We start from the raw sequence: 19,902 nt of genomic DNA, 5'->3' as shown, positions 1-19,902 counted from the left end.
TGTAAAAAAAAAGCGGCACACCTGGCCAAAAAACCGCGTAAATCTGTACCAACGAATATTTCACTTAATGTCCCGATAGTTAAACACTCACAGTACAGGTTTTCACAATTTTTGTAACACTAAAGTAAAAAATAAACATGTTATTCTAAAAAAATAAAAAATAAAGGCGTTAAGACACGCAAGACATAAGGCACCAAAAAATTTGCTGTTCATTCCAAATTAATTGGTACTTCATGTTTTTTTTTTGTTTTTTTTTTTTTGTTTTTTTTTTGTTTTTTTTTTTGTTTTTTTTTTTGTTTTTTACAAAAAAGCACTACAAAAGCAAAAATATAAAAAAATGGTATAAAATACCAAAAATACAAAAAAAGTACGGTATACGTTCCACGTGAAGTATACGATTCACGTTTGATTAAAAATAAAAGGAATAGCAAAAAATGTTAGGAAAAGCAAAAACGGATAGTTAAAACCTACGGTTAGAAAAAAAGGTTTACAAAATTATTATTACTAAAAAAAAAGCATAACATTTCATTCCGTGAGTTAGGGCAAGCATATCAAAGGAACGAAAAATAGCCAAAAACTAGAAACTAATAAAGGGACCGAGTACGTTCGTATTAAAACCTAATAAAAACGTTCCACAAAAAAATAGAAACGGGGGAAATTCATTTCCACGTTCAAAACTTACTAACTAATGTACTTAACACTTTATAGTATTACACCTTTTGGAGTGTCCGTATTTGTTATTCTATTTACCTCATCGAATCATAGTTCTTATTCTAAATTGTACGATGCCTTAACTAATTCTATAAAATGGTGCACTAAATTAATACACAGCATTGAATGAGCACGAAAATGCCTACTAGATTAGAATGAGTTAATGCATAGCGAACGGGAGATATTAGATGGAAAATAAAGCCTGAATTATTTTCGCACGAGTGTTTTCCAGACTGTAAAGAAAAAGTCGCATCCAAAATAAGCCAGGGAAGCATCTCTATTTTGCATACGTAATACCTCAACCTGTTGAATGCATCAAAGCATCTAATCATCCACAGACAGCATCTTAGCACAGTGCTATCTTAACTAGCATAAGTCAGACGCTCATTTAAGCATGACACACGCGGCTCTGCAATGTCATTTGAGCAACATTACTCACTTAAATCTAGTATGAACAATATTCAATGTTCTCTGTCAAGTTACGTGAGTGTTACTAACATTAAAAAAAAAACTTAGACAACTAAAAATGCAATAGGGTAGGAACTTATCAAACTAACTTATCTACTAAACACATTCACACATCAAACGAACACCTATATTCACTTCTTAGGTGCGCGAAGTAAAACGTGTACATTTAATAAAATCAATATACTAATTGATCATTAAATATGTTTCGATAAATCAGGACCGAAGATTTAATGAAACCATTATTAAAGTGCTATCTCAAATAATATTAATATGAATAAATTTTACTTCAAAAAAACTCCGCCGTAAATATGAAAAATAAAGTAATAAAAAAGACACAAAAGTAATTATAAAAAAAATGCTAAGGCAAAAAATTAATGAAAGAAAAAAGAGAAAAAAAAAACCGTTAAAACGTAGGTTTAACGTTCACTTGTTCAAGACACGGGTGACTTCGGCCAGCAGAGTCGGGAATGTTCCCGGCTTCACCAGGTTCACGAGCTGCTCAGCAATCTCCTGGCCAACTCTCACCTGAGCTTCCTTAGTAGAGGCCCCTGAAAAACACTTCACAGTAAATCTCAAATACTTTGTCTTTTTTTTCCTACCTAATCTGATAGCCTTGAGAGGCTATATCAGCGTCGCCTTAACTAGTAGGTGAGCTCACGGGGCTCAAACCTGATGACGTTGCTAACACGAACCCAAGCAAGGACCGAGCTTCGCAGAATCTACCACCGGATCGGAAACGCGACCTACTCAGAAGATCCGGCGAGAAACTTAGTGGGCTGTGTCTGAGAGTTAATTTACTCGTCGAGCCCTTCGTCGCAAGCGACGGGTTCGACGAGAACGGTGACCGGTGCTTGAGGTACTTAAAAGGTACTTAATAAATGTTCACGATTGTCTTCTACGGTGAAGGAATAACATCGTATAATAAAAATCAAACCCGCAAAATTATAATTTGCGTAATTACTGATGATAGGACCTCCTTGAGTCTTAATCCTCAGTGCGTGGGTCGTGACACAAAAAAGAATTAGATGCGTTAGTAAAATACTACATACTACAGATATGTAGTTTGTATCTATTTACTGGTGGTAGGACCTCTTGGGAGTCCGCACGGGTAGGTACCACCAACCCGCCTATTTCCGCCGTGAAGCAGCAATGCGTTTCGGTTCGAAGGGTGGGGTAGCCATTGTAACTATACTTGAGACCTTAGAACTTGTATCTCGAGGTGGGTGGCGCATTTACGTTGTAGATGTATATGGGCTCCAGTAACCACTTAACACCAGGTCGGCTATGAGCTGGTCCATTCATCTAAGTAATAAAAAAAAATTAAACTTATTCTATTTGTTAATTAGATTTTCTATAAAAGCGTATTTTGTTAGTTTTTTTTAAACTATTGTTTATTTCTAATTTTTTAGTTTAATATAAATTTTCTCAATATATTTTTTTATATTGAATTGTCATCGGTCCGGTCCGATCGGTTAATCCGACGTTTTGAAGGGACTCAAAATCATGTTCAAAGATTCCGTTACATACTAACATACATATGTCTGAAGCTAATAAAAGCGTATTAAAAAGAACAGTAGGTACCCAGATGTGGAGTGGCAATTACAGCAGGCTGCTGAATAATCTCCAAAGTGACAGGATCGGTCGGCGGCTCCTGCTCGAACACGTCCAGAGCAGCCCCGCCCACCTGTCGATTAATTGAATAAACTAGTCTGTACGGACTGACTAACAAACAATGTTTTCAGTTAGGAAAACATAATAAGGAAAAGGTCACTTAGGTAATTTTTCAGGAGAAACGTTGAAAAATTCAACATCTACATAGTATAAAAAACAAAGTCGCTTTCTCTGTCCCTATATCCCTATGTATGCCTAAATTTTTAAAACTACGCAACGGATTTTGATGCGGTTTTTTTAATAGATAGAGTGATTGAAGAGGAAGGTTTATATATATAATAACATCCATTAAATAGTAGAGAAATCAATAATAAATTAAAGTTTCCGAAGCGAAGCGAGGGCGGGTCCCTAGTATTATATAATTATTATATAGTTCTGCTAGGCTATAGAAATTGAATGAACTACAAACTTCATAAGTAAAAGCAAACATCTCTCTCGTCTCAATTATAACGATTTAAAAATGTATTTTGTCATATCAGGTCAGTGTTAACAACAAATTGCATAAGTGGCTTTATAGCAGCGTATGTGCGATATGTCTTTATTTATAAACACAATGCCATCTTTCGATGCACACATGCACTGACTAAACCACGAATCTTAAGATTGAGAATAAGACTGGTAAGTCATCACGATCATTGGCACAAGTTTTTTTAAGTTTTTTCTGTGATTTTTGTAATATCCTTTCGTATGCTTTTCTGCGCTTAGAATGTCTATAAAATTCATATGTTAAAATTGATTCCAAAAACATTATGTAAAATAGACAGAGACAAAATATAATTAATATACATTAATGTGTTTCTTGATAAAAATGATCAAACTGCCAAAATAGTAATTCAAAAGTGTTACATTACACTACACTACAAAATTGCTACATTTTATATGACAAAAAAAATTAACACATTTTGACAATGAGATGAAAGTGCAAAGCATATTTTCTTTTAAGAAAAGTGCCTTTTGAACGCGAAAATTATATGCATGTGTTTGAGTTCAAATCTGAATGACTGAAATCTGAATATTGTTAATAGCAATACACCGCAACATATCCGATGTATCTTTTTCAGAATATCTATAGATGGAAACATTTGTCTAGAAGAGATCACTTTTAGCGGTAAGATCGCCCATAGCACAAATTATAACTACCTAGTGATTTATTTTCCATTTACATTATGTTTGGATGTGCAATAAAGGATACTCTCTCTTTCTCTCACACAAAAATCGACGCTAAAACATGCAGCGGAAGTGCCGCAATACAATACCTTGGTTATAATTTAAAAAAAATTAAAGAAGCAACAAATAGCCAACAACCTTTCCAGACTTCAGAGCCTGCAAGAAATCTGTCTCTTGAATAAGCCCGCCTCTACCCACGTTGATGATTTTCACACCTTTCTTGCACTGCTTCAAGACATCGGCATTGATAAAGTCTGAAAAAACGGTATTTAAATATATTAAAAATCACAAGGCAATTTATTATTTTGATAAATTACTGAGCAACACTGCATTATTCGTCTAAATTAAACAGGTAAATAAGTATTAAACTAGATTTAAATATAGAACCAAAATCTAGTGTTACAAAATAAAATACTATTAGAGAAAAAGATACAGTAGATAATGTTGATTCTTTTGTCAAATACGTTATCAAATTGTGATAAGGTCTGTAATAAATCGTGGTAAACACTCAATATAGATATTTATTTCAGAATCACCTTGGCGACATTCCTTCAAGATACAAAGAAATCAATATGACTTTCCTCAAGGACGTTGTTGACGTGTGCTATGCGATAAGAAATCTTAATGGATACATTTTTAATGCGAAATTACACCTCATCGCGGACAGAGTTTGCAGAAATTTTCAATTTGGGAGTTGATAGCTGCAGTCGCATTCATTCTAGAATGCATAACTAAGATTGCCTATAGTCATGGTTAGTAAATAGTCTGACTGATTTCGTGTAAGACCTTTGGTCACCATTCTTCTGTTGTGGCTGATTCCCGTAGTCTCCCTATCATTAGTCTCTATACTTACCCATAAAATTCGTCGCGGACCAGCACCAATTTGTTTGTTCTAACAGAAACGCTGTAACACTTTTATTAATACATTTCGTTTATAGTAAAGTGTCGATTTGATTCAAAATTTCTTTCCTTATAATGTAATTTTTTATATCTGTTGATATGTTTTTCTTTTAATACATGATCATTTCACGTGTAGTTTTATTTAAGTGCTTTGTTTCCTTATAATGCATTTATATATTCTAGAAATCGGGTTTTGTTCAATGAATATATTTTAGTGTTAATATTTAACGTAACTTACTTCGAGTAGACTCAATGAGCGGAGTGTGCAGGGTGATGTAGTCCGCTAGAGGCCAAATGTCCTCCAGCTCCATCTTGGTGCAATGGAACTGGGCGCACTGATCAGCAGACACGAAAGGGTCGAATCCGATGATCTACGGCAATTAAAATGATTTATAAGTGTGAAGTAAATAATTTCAACGCTCACTTTCACGCAAAGCCTTTTGAAATTTACGAATTCGCGGAATGCATATTTTAAATGGTACAAATACTTTTGTGCAATTTATTACGAGTAGAACAGAAATTATAATTACCTAAATAATTTATGTATTCGTTTAAATGAATTTACAGTGACAGATAAATTTAGCTTTTCGTGTGAAATAAAGTAATAAATAAAATAAGTAATAAATAAATAAAATATGTAATACCATTCCCAATTTTATTACAAGATGATCTCATTTAGAAGGAGTTAGGTAAAATTCTTTTTGTAACAGAAAATTTGTGACGAATTTCCTCGATATTAATGTTTTCATCCCATATTTTTGTTTTGGTGGTCTAATATTTTTCAATACCTATGCCCGATTACTGTCACACCAAATGAATTTTGATAATGAAGTAAAACACGTTATTTATCTTTATTGTTGATTATTATTGTCTACCGAGTCAGTTATTCCCAGATTTATAAAGATTAACCTTGAACCAGAGGTCAATTAACTTGATAGACATTAAAATTATTTTTTCGCTCAATGTCAAAATCAGCTTGTTGATAAAAAACAGTGCTCTGTCTTATCTACTTAAATTACAAGTGCGATAAAATAGTATGTAATATGCTTTATGCAACTATCGTTCGCAGTTGGCAACATTATAATTATTTGATTTAAAGTATTAGTATGGCGAGCCAGTGCTTGGAGACAATTGAATCAATTGCAGCGCACGCATGAACATTAAATGTTTGTGGAAAGATCAACGTTAATGCCAGCCCATTTTTCTTTAGATGAAAATATTAAAGGATGTTTAAATAATGTCATTGTTATTTAAAAAAAATACATTTAATTAACTGAATTATTCGAATACAATATGCAAAAAGGACATTTTGATGGTGATGTACAAATGTTTTCAATGAGAGCTTTGAAGAATGAAACTAAATGCGCAATTTGAGCTGTGGTGACTTTTTGAGGTGAAGTAAATCGTGATACAGCCTTCCAATCCTGTAAGCCACGGAATCGGAGAATTCGCGTGTTGACTTAATTTTAAAAACTCAGCAAGCATTGCAGGACGCAGCGAAGCGCAACTTCGTTTCGCGTGACGTCATTTGGGGCCATTATGGTCAATGAGCTAACCGTAAAATATTTACTAAAACAAAACGATGATATGATGCACTGTGATTAGTACTGAAATTTGTAAATTATATTTATTTAGAAGTTACAGACGTTGATTTTAATTGGTTAACATCCCTTATTGAAATCTCATTTTCTGTTACATTAAAAACACGTAGATTTCTTTGTAAAACAGCTGGCTAGATTTATAGGGAAAAAAAATACTATTTTGAAATTTGGGATCAAGTCAAATTTACAAATGTGTTTTTTCTAGGTAGTGGAAAAAAGAGTACAAAGAATAACTGCCATAAATTCGCAAAACTGCATTTTTTTCTACATCCGTAATCTAAAAATAGCACTTTAGATACAATGTTAGAAAATGGGAGTTTTAGAAATTATCAATATGGCCTACACCGACACGAGGACTTAGAAATGAATTTTTCAGTGTATAAATCAGAAAGCTTGATTCACTACATAAAGTAGCGTGGGAAAATCGGTTTGTAGATAAACTGTTAGTGAAATGGCCAGTAGGCGAAGGTTGAATTCTAGAACGCGGCTAGAATTACAAATACTAGCTAGGACTTTAGAGTCGTTACTTGATACGGCAAAGGAAGGATCGAAATTTACATAATGCAACTCCTAGTTTAGTTTAATGAACAATAACTGGACCCGTGCGTGTCAAGGCATGCTGGTGTAACATTTCATTTCCCTCTAACCTTAAAGTCTCAGGAATTACATATAAAAATACTAGTTTCTATTCGGGTTACCGAAAAGCAAAAGTGAAAACGAAATTTTATTCGTAATTCGTTTTTTTTTTCATTTCAAAGTTTATTGATGTAGATGGTTACATTTTACTGTATTTCAATGCTGTCAACAAAACTGTTGATGTTTTTTTGTGCACTGTCTAGAATTTTGTAACGATTATTTGATGCCAAATTTACATACAATCGGCTAGTTTGAACAAAACAATATCGCTAAACATATGACATAATGAGACATGGTATCGAACCAACCAAAGTAGCTATTCCTATGACATTCGCAAAAAAAATAATGATTCGTTTATTAATATTACATTAATATCAGACAATCACTATTATCACATTCTTGTTCACAAATTTTGGCATATATAATATTCAAAGGATTGTTGGACAATATTGCTAAATGAAACAGAACTACTTGAGCTTAAAACAAGAAAAAAAACCGGTTAATAAAAATTCGTTTTCCTCGACATAAAACCTCATTTTAAAAGGTACCACGAACCCAATACATTTTTTACGTTTTGGATCGACCATAGTTTCAATTTACTTAAATAAGATGCTATACTCTATTTTCAGCTGTAAATCTTAATCATTGGGTTCCGCATCTTGAATTTCAGAGCATCGAAAAAATTATATGAGGTTGATTAAATCACAATATAATATACAACACTATACCTAATTTCTTAAATTAGGAACAAAATAAAACACAGGTATATAAAGTAAAAAAAAAACTTAAAGCAACTCAAAAATACATACGTTCATGCCGAAGGCGTACATCCTAGTGGCCACCTCGCGGCCGACCCTGCCAAGGCCAAGGATGGCGAGGGTCTTGCCAGCGAGCTCGCTGCCAGTGTACAGAGCCCGGTCCCACCTGCCAGCCTTCAGCGCAGTGGAAGCTGGGACCACGTGGCGAGCCAGAACCAACATCAACGTGCAGGTCAGCTCGCACGCGCTCAGCGCATTGGCGCCCGGAGCGCTAAGAAAACAAAGACATAAAAAATTAATTATTTTGCACAAAAATCGTCGTAGCCTAAAGGATAAGACGTCCGGTGCATTCGTGTTGAGCGATGCACCGGTGTTCGAATCCCAGGCGGGTACCAATTTTTCTAATGAAATACGTACTCAACAAATGTTCATGATTGACTTCCACGGTGAAGGAATAACATCGTCTAAAAAAAATCAAACCCGCAAAATTGTAATTTGCGTAATTATTGGTGGCAGGACCTTTTGTGAGTTCACACGGGTAGGTACCACCACCCCGCCTATTTCTGCCGTGAGGCAATAATGCGTTTCGGTTTGAAGGGTGGGGCAGCCGTTGTAACTATACTGAGACCTTAGAACTCCCATTTCAAGGTGGGTGGCGCATTTACGTTGTAGATGTCTATGGGCTCCAGTAACCACTTAACACCAGGTGGGCTGTGAGCTCGTCCGCCCATCTAAGCAATAAAAAAAATGTTATGATGGAACTGAAATAAATGCCTTATGGTGTTCTTGGTTACCGAACACCGTGTATAAAGAAATTTTATTATCGCCCGTCTTGTAATTTGAGGTCGGCCAAGCTACTCTTGATTAACAATTAGCAGCGAGATTCAGTTAGATAAGATCGCGGAGGGCAGGCAATTTCAGAGTCGGGTGGCGGGTTAATATTTCATTTTTTTATTGCATATCTGGGTGGGCGTGTTCACGGCCCGTCTGGTGTTAAGTAGCTCAGAGACATCAACAACGTAAATGCCGCCACCCACCTTCGGTCATGAGTTCTAGTTTTTACTATACCACGGCTGCCCCCCCCCCCCTCCTCACGCTTCAAACCGAAGCACTTTACTGTTGCGGCAGAAATAGGTAGACAAAAATAACATATGATCAAAGTAATCCCTAGAAACGCGCTTTGGATTAAAGCAGCGATTGTAGATAGTTGTAGTGAAAACAAAAGAATGGAATCGTTTCACACAAGAGCCCCATAATGAAATTAGTCCCTACTATTACTATCGTGTATATTATATTAATTAACTTAATTGCATTTGTCTAACTTATTTGTTAGTGAACTCAAGAAGTAAAGGTCTACTTTAATGATTTTACTCATGGACACAGCTCACTGAGTTTCTCGCCGGATCTTCTCAGTGGGTCGCGATTCCGATCCGGTTATAAATTCAAATTTTAAATTCAATTTTCATTGTTATCAAATTTTCTAAGCTTGAGCTTGTTAGCTCACCTACCCGCTACACGAAGCTGGAATAACCCCTCAAGCTACCAGCGAATAGGTAGAAAAAAAGTATATATAAAAAAATGATGTTTTTGATTTTTGAAGTGAAAAAAATTCTTCAGAATCATTGTGATTTCAAATTCGATGAAACGAAAAAATAAGTCCGTCGTGTTTTTTTTAATACAGCGCCATCTATGATTTTTCAGATTATCATGATTATCAGATTTTTTAATACTAACGTGTGTATGAAACTTCTTGTAGTGAATTTTAATTTAGGATTATACGTGAAGTTAAAATATCAATTTACAGAGGGTGCTACCTCATACTATAAAATATGATTTACAATTATTATTTACTAATGATAAAATTTTACATAATATAAAAAAAATATGTTTTTAATTTTTTGACAATTAACTTACTTGATCACTCCGACGCCCTTTTTACCGGCGGAGTCGACGTCGATGTTGTCCACACCAGCTCCAGCACGACCGACCACCTTCAGCTTCACGCCTGCGTCCAACACCTCTTTGGTCACTTGAGTTGCTGAACGCACAACCAGAGCGTCGTGGTTCTGTGAATTTTAATTTATTCGTTGTAAATTGAAAAATTGAATATTTTTTTATTGCTTTATGCGATGAGCTCACAGCCCACCTGGTGGGCTTACCACCTTAAGTGGTCACTGGTGCCCATAGACATCTACGACGTAAATGCGCCACCCACCTTAAGATATAAGTTCTAAGGTCTCAGTTACAACGGCTGCCCCACCCTTCAAACCGAAACGCATTACTGCTTCACGGCAGAAACAGGCAGGGCGATGGTACCTACCCGCGCGGACTCACAAGAGGTCCTACCACCTACTACCACCATTTACATATCATTATGCAATTTTAACTTTCATTTCAATAAGCCCTGACACCTCAATGTTTCGAGACATTATAGATATAGTGGAACACCAGGTATCATTCTACTCGCGCCGGCTCATATACCCTACCACTATTCTACATATGCGCAAACTCAAATATATTTTTTTGATTTTGCTTAATTAAACACAGGTGCAACCGACAAATAACGCGAACACATGCTTGCGAATAGTCTACGTAGCACCTGTTGCTGTCATTTACATACTACACTGTTATACAACACTGTATTAAAATACTACTTGTATGCAATGAACACACACTTCTTTAATCAAACGAAAAATTAAAGTTAGCAGCAGTAAGTAAAGTTTTTTTGTTTAATTCATAACGATCGGGAAAAATGTTATAACAGAGCAAACATTAATGTTTAAATGCATGCATCGTATCATATCCCGTGTCACCGCGTTGCTTGATACGATTCGGTTAAATGCGATATCTAAAAAACAAAAAGCATCATTAACAAACAAAAAAAAGCTTATTCATTACATAACGAACAACAAGACAAGTGTGTTACGGTCACATTCCAGACGATGACTTCAATGTCAAATTAGCTTTTAAAGAGATAAGGAGCGAAGAGATAAAACGAATACATTGTAATTGACATACATATATGATCCCGGCAAGATATATAAATACATTATAATGCATGTATACGCTCCCGGCAACAATCGTAACAATAAATAAATAATTTGTTTCATCGTTGCAAAAAATTATTCCTAATCGTGCATGTCAAAAGGGCAACAACCTTTTGATATTCAAATGGAAGATAATAAACGATGCACGTACGATAGTCTCATGCTTAGAAGCATCACTAAACAGTAAATACACAGTATTTTTACACACTAATACGTATGTAACAAATAGCGGTGGGATCACTAAGTAAACATTTTTATCTTTGGTTAATGACTGTTACTATTTCTCGATGCTAGATTATTGTAAGTCAATAATATTTACGCCAAGTATGAGGGTTCGTTCTGTACCCGATTAACAATAAACCTATTGGATGCCACACAAAATATGTACGAAATATCGTTACACTTAAACTGCACCGATAATAAAATCGAAACATTTATGAAATAATCTGTATTACTTGCACAATTTGGGTTTTTTTCCCACCTATACCAGTAGCCTCGAAGGGTTATTCTAGATTCACCGAGCTAGGAGGTGAGCTCACGGGGCTCAAACCGGGAGTGTTGCTAACCCTGGCCCTAGCAAGAGCAGTGCTTCGCAGAATCTACCACCGGATCGGAAACGCGACCCACTGAGAAGATCCGGCGAGAAACTCAGTGGGCTGTATCTATAGGTTAATTTATTCTTGGAGCCCTTCGTCGCAAGCGACGGGTTCGGCGAGCATGGTGACCGGACAATTTCGTGAAACTTCACCTCTGAGCGAAGCAGTAGCAAAATATTAATAGATACTTAAAAGGAAAACACGTGTGGCCTTTCTTTGATAAAGAATAATGAACGTAACATTTGAAATTTTTGAATTTCGAAAATTCATGTTTCGTGACATTGTTGTGTCTTCATAAAAGGACTTCCCAAAACAGATGCCTCCCACGTCCCCTACGCCCTTGGGCGTCAGAAAATTATCACATAATTATTTTACATTGCGTGAAACTGAAAGAAAATCTGGTATCGAGGGCGTTGTAATAATCAGGCTTTCGTACAAAACTGGATTGTTGATTTGAAAACAAAATAATCTGTTAGCGATGTATGAATTCATATCTTCAGATATTGGTAGTTTACAGCAAAGAAGACCAAAGAAGAAGTTATACAAGAGGATTTTAAGCTAAGTTGTACCGTCGTTATTTATCACCCGTAACTTCAACAACTAGTAAATATTTTCATCGCCTCAAAAAAATCACTTAACCACCTTACTAACCGCCTTACCAAATCGGTGTTGTGTCTGTCACGAAACAATCATACGCTCCTATTTTAAGGAAAGGACAACCTTCATAGGAGTACAAAAATTAAGCTTCACCCTCGTGTCTCCAGATGGGAGCTGGTATTCGCCTTGTGATGTCAATGAACTTTAGTAGCGACTCATCACCAAGTGCACCATGAGGTCGTTTGCTCATCTACGCCAATAAAATGTAATATCCAACGATATATATACATTAAAACAGAAATAATTATAATGATTTTCATATCTAGTGCTTTTAATGCTTCAAATTTGGTCTTAGGTACTTACTTGTTAGGACATTACATTACACCTGTGTTTGTTTATTGCAAGTACTTAACATATGATAAATATTAATGTACGTTTTATAAAGGCGTATTGTGAAAATAATCACTTATCTATTATCTGTTACCAAGCTAAATGTGCGACTGAAACAATTAGTTTCACATTTTAATCTTGAAACTAAAAATGATATGTGATTTGGTGGTGATATGTGGTAAGAAAAAAGTTATGTCTAAATAAAAATACACAGATAATACAAAGCCTCATTTTGGAGCGAAATCGATTTAAAAAAAAATATGTTGTGATAATAAAAGTTTAAATTTTTATCACTTGTCGACGGAATATTAAAATTATTAAAACTAAAAATATTATTTCGGAGGTAAGAATCAATAATTACCAAACATGTATTCGATTTATGGCCATTAGTAGAAGTCAATATTGTCTTTAATCTAATGATGTGTTTTCGTTTGTGGAAAATTAATATTGAAGTTATCACTTCAGTTATCACAAGCATTTTTGTTAAAACAAATGTACTACAATTATTATTGTTAATTTAAGATACTAAATGGGTACTAATTTATGAATAACTTACTATAATCAAATATTTACTTTATGTTTTTAATAAGCTTACTATATTTTGAAACATAATTTATCAATAAATATAATTAAGATTTTTATAGATTAGCTATGATTAAAAATTATTATTTTTTTATTTTTGTTTTCTGAGATCTTTTCAAGTATTCGTTTATATACTTTTAGAGATGAGACCGTCCTCTGTATACATATGAATGTTCTGATTAATTTGTTTATTTTGGTATACAGTAACGTAACACATTTTTAGTTGTTATAAATTAGACAAACGGGCACAAAATTATTTATAAAATTGTTTTATTGAAACGTATATTAACTAACTATCCATGTATTTATTATATTTTATAGGTTTTTCAACAAACACCAACACAAAAACAAAAACAACAACAATAACAAAACACCAACCAGAACGCTTAATGACAATTATAATTTTTGTATAAAATGTAGAATCTTTAGTTAGTTCGTAGTCTATTTTAGCTTCAAATTACGTAATGATATTGCGTTAAGTCGAGTTTTATATTAAGTTAAGCTAAATGCTTTTGCAATTTTTTAAATAAGAATTATTAGATACCTACTGAGTGTTCATAGGTCGCGAGTCGACTGCGCTTGTACTAGACGCGTACGTGGATTTTCTCAATGCCATTCGCTCAAAGCACGACGCAATAACGACTGTACTCGTATATGGTTGGCGCTTCAAAGTTTATCAAACAAACATGAGCGCTATGAAATGTCCTTCTTCTAACGAGGCTTGTGTAGAGTATTTCTGCAGTGAAGCAGTAATGCGTTTCGGTTTGAAGGGTGGGGCAGCCGTTGTAACTATACTTGAGACCTTAGAACTTATATCTCAAGGTGGGTGGCGCATTTACGTCGTAGATGTCTATGGGCTCCAGTATCCACTTAACACCAGGTGGGCTGTCAGCTCGTCCAACCACCTAGCAATAAAAAAAAAGTATTAAGCGGTAGGCAGCGGCTTGGCTCTGCTCCTGGCATTGCTGAAGTCCATGGGCGACGGTAATCACTCACCATTAGGTGGGCCGTATGGCTAGTCTGCCTACAAGGGCAATAATAAAAAAGAAAAACATGACAATGACTGCGACAGTTAACTAATTTCACATAATTAATTTATTTATTATTAAAAAAAAAACTAATAGATATCGTTTAATATAACAGCATAACAGTACCAATTAATACATTATCTTCACTGTCTATTGATACAAAGGTTTCTCTAAGCTGGCGAACATGAATAAAATAAAATGTTCACGGGGACTTAATATTGGCAAGACCATTGTCTAGTCGAAGTGCAAAGGCGAAATAATCCAATTATAAATAACCAACAATAGAAAATTAATATGGGGCTCTCATTACATCAAAGGTTCATTCATCGTACATTAATGCGATTTTTTATTAAGATTGTAGTGACATGAAGGTCCTATTGTTATTCACAGTGATATAAGGTTTTAATGCTAAATAGAAAGAAAAAAAACAGAAGAATTTTCAATTTTGCTTTCCAAATATGTTTTACTTAAAGCTACACATACCTAATGTGGAGAAGTGTAAACAGGCAGATGAGCTATCAGTTCTTCTGATATTATGTGCCCATAAAGGTCTTGAGGTTGAAGATTTAGTTGTATCATTGTAAGATACTTTTAAAATCGAAACACATTACCGCCTTATTGCAGAGCTAGACAGTATGGTGGACACACTAGGGGTTAACAGTATGCTCTTCCAGTAGTAAAACCATCTGTCAGCAATCGCAGTGTTATTAATAAAGTAACAATCAGTTTTGCAGTTTCAATATTTTTAAAAGCATCACGATAAATCCCGAACTATCCGTTCTGTATACTTTAAAATTAAATTCTGATTTTGCACTGGAGAGGCTCACTGCAAACGGATTTTACGCAAATGTTATCCAGATTAGATTTTACATCTATCATCGCATACCACCCGGTTTTTAAAAACGAATCTGTAAAGTCTAAGCTCTGGTGCAATATTCACTGAAAACTTATTTATTTATATAAAAAAACGTTATGTATGTCCCCATAGACTAAGAAATAGCGAGATCAATTTGATGAAATTTTAAGATTACGTGAGCCAGTTTATTTGTATGTATGATAGCCATGATTTGAAAGTCAAATAAAATATCAGTAAAAGGGCCTGGTATATATTAATTTTATTATAACATTAATATTAATCTCGTTGTGATTATAACAATTAAGAACAAATTTAAAATATTGAACTGAATTGATAATTAACTTTTAAAACTGACAATCGGATCTATAGCATTGAATGGGTCATTGTATAGTTTTGTCTTCAATGCGTTCCTAAACCATCAATCGGATTATGATGAAACTTGATATAGCTGTTGTTGGCACTACAGGGAATGTTCCTGTGTTAAACATCAAAGACCGAAAGTTGACGCGCGACTAATTTAAAAATTCATGATTTTCATATGAAAGGATTCGATTGTGATCATTATTGGCACAATTGTTGTTAACACTCCAAATAAGGTGTCATTAATATACTATAGGTGGCGTCCGAGTACTTTCAAGAAGTCCAGATATATCATAGAGTTAGCAATAGTTAGAGCGAAGCCTGATCGAGTTTCACTAGTATAAGTATGACTACCAATTTACCAATTAGTTTATCTGTTATGTTTTCACCCCCAAACCGCTAAGACAATTTTGAAGAAATTCGATATGAAAATAGTTTTTACATTAAAAAGGAATATAGACTTTCTATCATCCCACTGCTGATCACGGGTGTCTTTCACCCACATGACATATAGAGTAACCCACGCAGACGTATCTGGGGGCGGGAAGCTATTATGGTTTAAAATAAATCGAACTGCTTCCCAGATTTTAACACCTTAATGATTTGCTACAGAAATAGACAGGTTATTCGCACCTCCTTTAACAGACTATTATGGTAATAATAGGAGCTTAATACTAAACTCTACAAAGAGACCAGAAATGATCTAACATTGACTATCGCCCCGAGACATTAGCAACGTTTGTGCATAGCCAGGCCACTGTCTTACTCCACTTGCGTCAAAAAAGAGGAAGAGATCTCATTCCAGCTTAATAAATAAGCGATAAATATGACGTCTGCAAATATATTCATAGGAAGGGATGATTTCCATTGCATGTCGAACTATCACTATTCTTTGAAAATTGGATTAGATTAATTACTATGTAGGTCACTCATCTCATCTATTTGATGGTATATATATATATATATATATATTTTAAAATGAATCCAAATTAAACGTTTCTTTATTAGGTATTTTTTTGCCCTTATTGACAGACGAGTATATATAACTGCTTAAGACTAGATTACTCACCTTATCTATTTGATGTTATATATTATTATATATATATAACATCATATATTTTTTATGAAGAAAGTATTACTAGTGGTACGAAGACCTTTGCAGTTTCACCAGTACAGGTGGGCGAGCAAAGGTTCAGCCAGGAGGGATAGGATTTGCTAACAGCTGCTCGAGCGCCTCCGAAAGACGCCTAACAGCTCAAGGACAGCTGCTTCTGAATTGCATCTTCGAATGCATCTGCTACCGTATCGGAATCGCAACTCGCTGAGAAGATCCGGCGAGAAACTCAGCGGGCTGTTTAGGTTAGGTTGCACGTCGAACTCTTTGCCGAGTTCGACGAGTACGGTTACCAAAGTCTCTAAGCCTGCTTCTAGTGTTAAAGCTGAAGGCGTCACATCATTTATTATAATATCGAGGAGCGTAAAGCTTTTTGGTTAAAATGTCGCTTTTGCAACATTACAGGAGAGCAATTTAAAAATTAAAATTAGTAAAACATATTGTAACAAAATATCATTAAAAAAAACTTCTTCACCTATTTCAATGGAGTAAACATAATTGAAGTTCAATTAAAAACATCGAACTGTTGATGCTAATCTATATATAAATATATAAAAATGAATTGCTGTTCGTTAGTCTCGCTGAAACTCGAGAATGGCTGGACCGATTTGGATAATTTTGGTCTTGAATTATTTGTGGAAGTCCAGAGAAGGTTTAAAATATAAATAAATATGAAAATGCTCGGAATTAAATAAAAACAAACAATTTTGCTTTTTCTTTGATGTGTCCCCCGTCGGATGGATTCCTTTTGGTTTTTTTTTTAGTTTATTTTATACAAAAGTTTAGGTCTTTTATTTATCGATTTAGGCACTACGAAGTCTGCCGGGTCAGCTAGTACGAAATAAAACACACCATTTATTACAAAGGTAAATGTCGCTTAAACCAAATAGCCTTTCACTCCTCGATGTATTGTATGCTCCTGGTCTAGAATAATATCGTGTTTAGTCTTACGGGTATCTCCATAAGAAGTTCTTCCTTGGAGATCTTGGCCTTGGTGGTGGTGGCGATTCCGTAAGCGTTGAGGAGTTCGGCACACTTGGCGCCAACCCCGTCGACGATCAAAACCGACTTAATGTCCACGACCATCTTGGTTCTGAAAAAAGTAGAGCTTACATTATATACTTGTGCGTATATGTTTTATAATATATACAATAAAATAAATACTGGCGATTCAAAAATGAATCGAATTTAAACGTTTTTTTTTGTTTCTGTATTTTGAGGTATTTTTTTTATTCCCCTTGTAGACAGACGAACATACAGCCCACCTGATAATGAGTGGTTACCGTCGCCCATGGACGTCAGCTATGCTAAATAGCAATAACAAATTCTCATCGTGCTTTAAGTAATTCACGAAAGACAGTCGCAACGGTTTTTACATATTCAAATTTTCATACAATGTATGTGTTAACATATTTTTTTCCACGAACATGTTCAGAAGCATTTTTTATTACTGTAAATGGGCAGTCAACATACAGCAGGCAGCAGACATACATACATTTTTTTGTATTTTTTTTGTTTTAAAACGTCTCTACCGCCCTTATATTTGGTAAACGTGCCCTTAATAATTATACTCCAATAGTCCGAATTTTGACAAATCCTTTCTAATCCCTACAAAAATTTTAAAACACCTTTTATCTTTCTGACATCCGAAGCATATTTTGATTTCCAAACAGTTTTCAACAAACTACATCTATAATATCATTGGAAGGAATTAGACTTGACTTGATTAGCGAATAAAACGTGTTTTCAAACTACAGAAGCAAATCCGTACTGGTTATGTTATTATATATTTTTATTTTGTTGACAATAAAGCATCACGTAGCTTCAGAAGGAAAATATAATTCATAATAATCTTTAATGATTAGGTCTAAGGAATTTCACAAACATAAATTTTGCCTACTGAGGTCGCATTACGAACATCTGCAGTTTTGCAGCAACTGCAACCGGTTTTTAATAGTTTTATTTATATCTATACAAACATAAAAATAACTTTTTAAAACAAATTCATTTAAAGAATAGAAAATTACACACTTTATTTATTTAATCGGAAAGTTTTTCGATTCAAAACTATAATATGTGTATGAGCGATGTGACAATACGATGGCGATAAAAATGAAAACCCATATTAAATGGCAAGATCGAGATAATGGGATATAACCAACAATTTTATGAATAAAACATAAATAAAAAATTATCCGCAAAAAATTTGACACAAATAACACAAACCTAATATGAAAACGAAAATAAATAAATGCGGTAACGATAAAATTTAAATAGTTAAAATACCAAATGACCGATGTTTAGTTACAATGAATGGGTGGACGCAAAACATGATTTGATTTGATGAAACGGTCATTAGGTCAAATTGACATTCAACAGTCACAGTAATGTACTCACTGGTAGTGCTATCGTTGTTAAGCTTGATGCTGGTGTGCGCCTCCTCCGAGCGTCTGGCAGCGACTGACAGCGACACTCACCGGTTTGAGCGTATGTAGCGAGTCTGATTGCTTGAGCATTGAAGAACAGAGACGAACTAAGTGCACTGTCAGCAAAAATCAATTGGATCAAAAACGATGAGTGCGCATAAATCATTTTTCTTAATAACGGTCACCGTATTAGAGATTGTAATATTATTTTTAAATGATTTATAGATAGTTATTGGACTGACGAATGAAAAGAAAAGAAATGAAAGTTTTTTTTAAATCAAGTTTTTGATGAAGTTAGTTTTTCTTTAATGATAATTGAGTTTTGTTTCTCGATGTATAATGTGTGGATGTCGGGTCAATCGTGAGGCACGCACCTCGATCCGACCCTGAATAAAATCGCCACTTATCTTTAAAGAGCCAATGAACGAAACTTGTCTGTCTGTAGTTTATACAGATATGATACAAGGTTTTCGCATGTGTGCTTCTCGGGCACCATGTTTTTGTGTTTGTGCGTGAACAAAATTACGTCATAAATGATTATTATCTGCATACATTTTCGTAATATTGATAATTTATAAATAATGATAGTCATTTTAACTTTCTGTATTATTGATTGAATCATTTTATTACCAACAAAATAACGTTTGAAGTGTTAACTTCTTGATACGTGATAAGAGACGTGTTGTCATGGCAACCAATCTTCGCTGGCTCAACAGCTTGTAATAATTACGTGAAATAATATAAAGATATTTTAAATCTACTGTGAATGTACTTAAAATAGAATACTTATAAAATTAATATTAACTGTTTCCTTATCCTTTGTGGTAGGCAGCGGCTTGGTTGTGGTAGACAGCGGCTTGGCTGTGGTAGGCAGCGGCTTGGCTGTGGTACGCAGCAGCTTGGTTGTGGTAGGCAGCAGCTTGACTCTGCCCCTGGCATTGCTGAGGTCCATGGGCGACGGTAACCACTCGCCATCAGGTGGGCTGTAAGCTCG

General features: G+C 34.7%; 1 protein-coding gene across 2 annotated transcripts; it reads right to left on the bottom strand.

The window, feature by feature from the left end:
• Positions 1–1,421: 1,421 nt before the first annotated feature.
• LOC101743755 (D-3-phosphoglycerate dehydrogenase) lies at positions 1,422–19,089 on the bottom strand. Of its 2 annotated transcripts, XM_062669987.1 has the most exons (9): positions 18,880–19,089; positions 17,978–18,090; positions 17,434–17,575; positions 9,827–9,978; positions 7,964–8,183; positions 5,156–5,288; positions 4,156–4,271; positions 2,761–2,863; positions 1,422–1,727 (listed from the first exon to the last, which is right to left on the bottom strand). In XM_062669987.1, the coding sequence occupies exons 1-9, from the start codon at positions 19,072–19,074 to the stop codon at positions 1,603–1,605; spliced, it is 1,299 nt and encodes a 432-aa protein (XP_062525971.1). In that variant the 5' UTR covers positions 19,075–19,089; the 3' UTR covers positions 1,422–1,602. The 2 variants fall into 2 exon arrangements, with proteins under 2 accessions (XP_062525971.1, XP_004933138.1); XM_004933081.5 differs by lacking the exon at positions 17,978–18,090 and having other exon boundaries at positions 18,880–19,039.
• Between the last annotated feature and the right edge of the window lie 813 nt (positions 19,090–19,902).

Source organism: Bombyx mori, chromosome 1, assembly GCF_030269925.1.
Source record: "Bombyx mori chromosome 1, ASM3026992v2".
Classification (NCBI taxonomy): Eukaryota; Metazoa; Arthropoda; class Insecta; order Lepidoptera; family Bombycidae; genus Bombyx; species Bombyx mori.
Note: the sequence above shows the minus strand (reverse complement) of the source record. Positions and strands in the feature narration are given on the sequence as shown.

What these genes read in the sequence shown, in the direction of transcription:
- LOC101743755 (XM_062669987.1), bottom strand. Translation starts at nt 19,074, where the DNA reads ATGATTTATGCGCACTCATCGTTTTTGATCCAATTGATTTTTGCTGAC. An exon ending in CAAAAAAAATACAAAAAAAT is followed by an intron (nt 17,576 to 17,977) that starts GTATGTATGTCT and finishes TACTTTTTTCAG; the next exon opens with AACCAAGATGGTCGTGGACA. An exon ending in GCTCATTGAGTCTACTCGAA is followed by an intron (nt 4,272 to 5,155) that starts GTAAGTTACGTT and finishes CCGTTTTTTCAG; the next exon opens with ACTTTATCAATGCCGATGTC.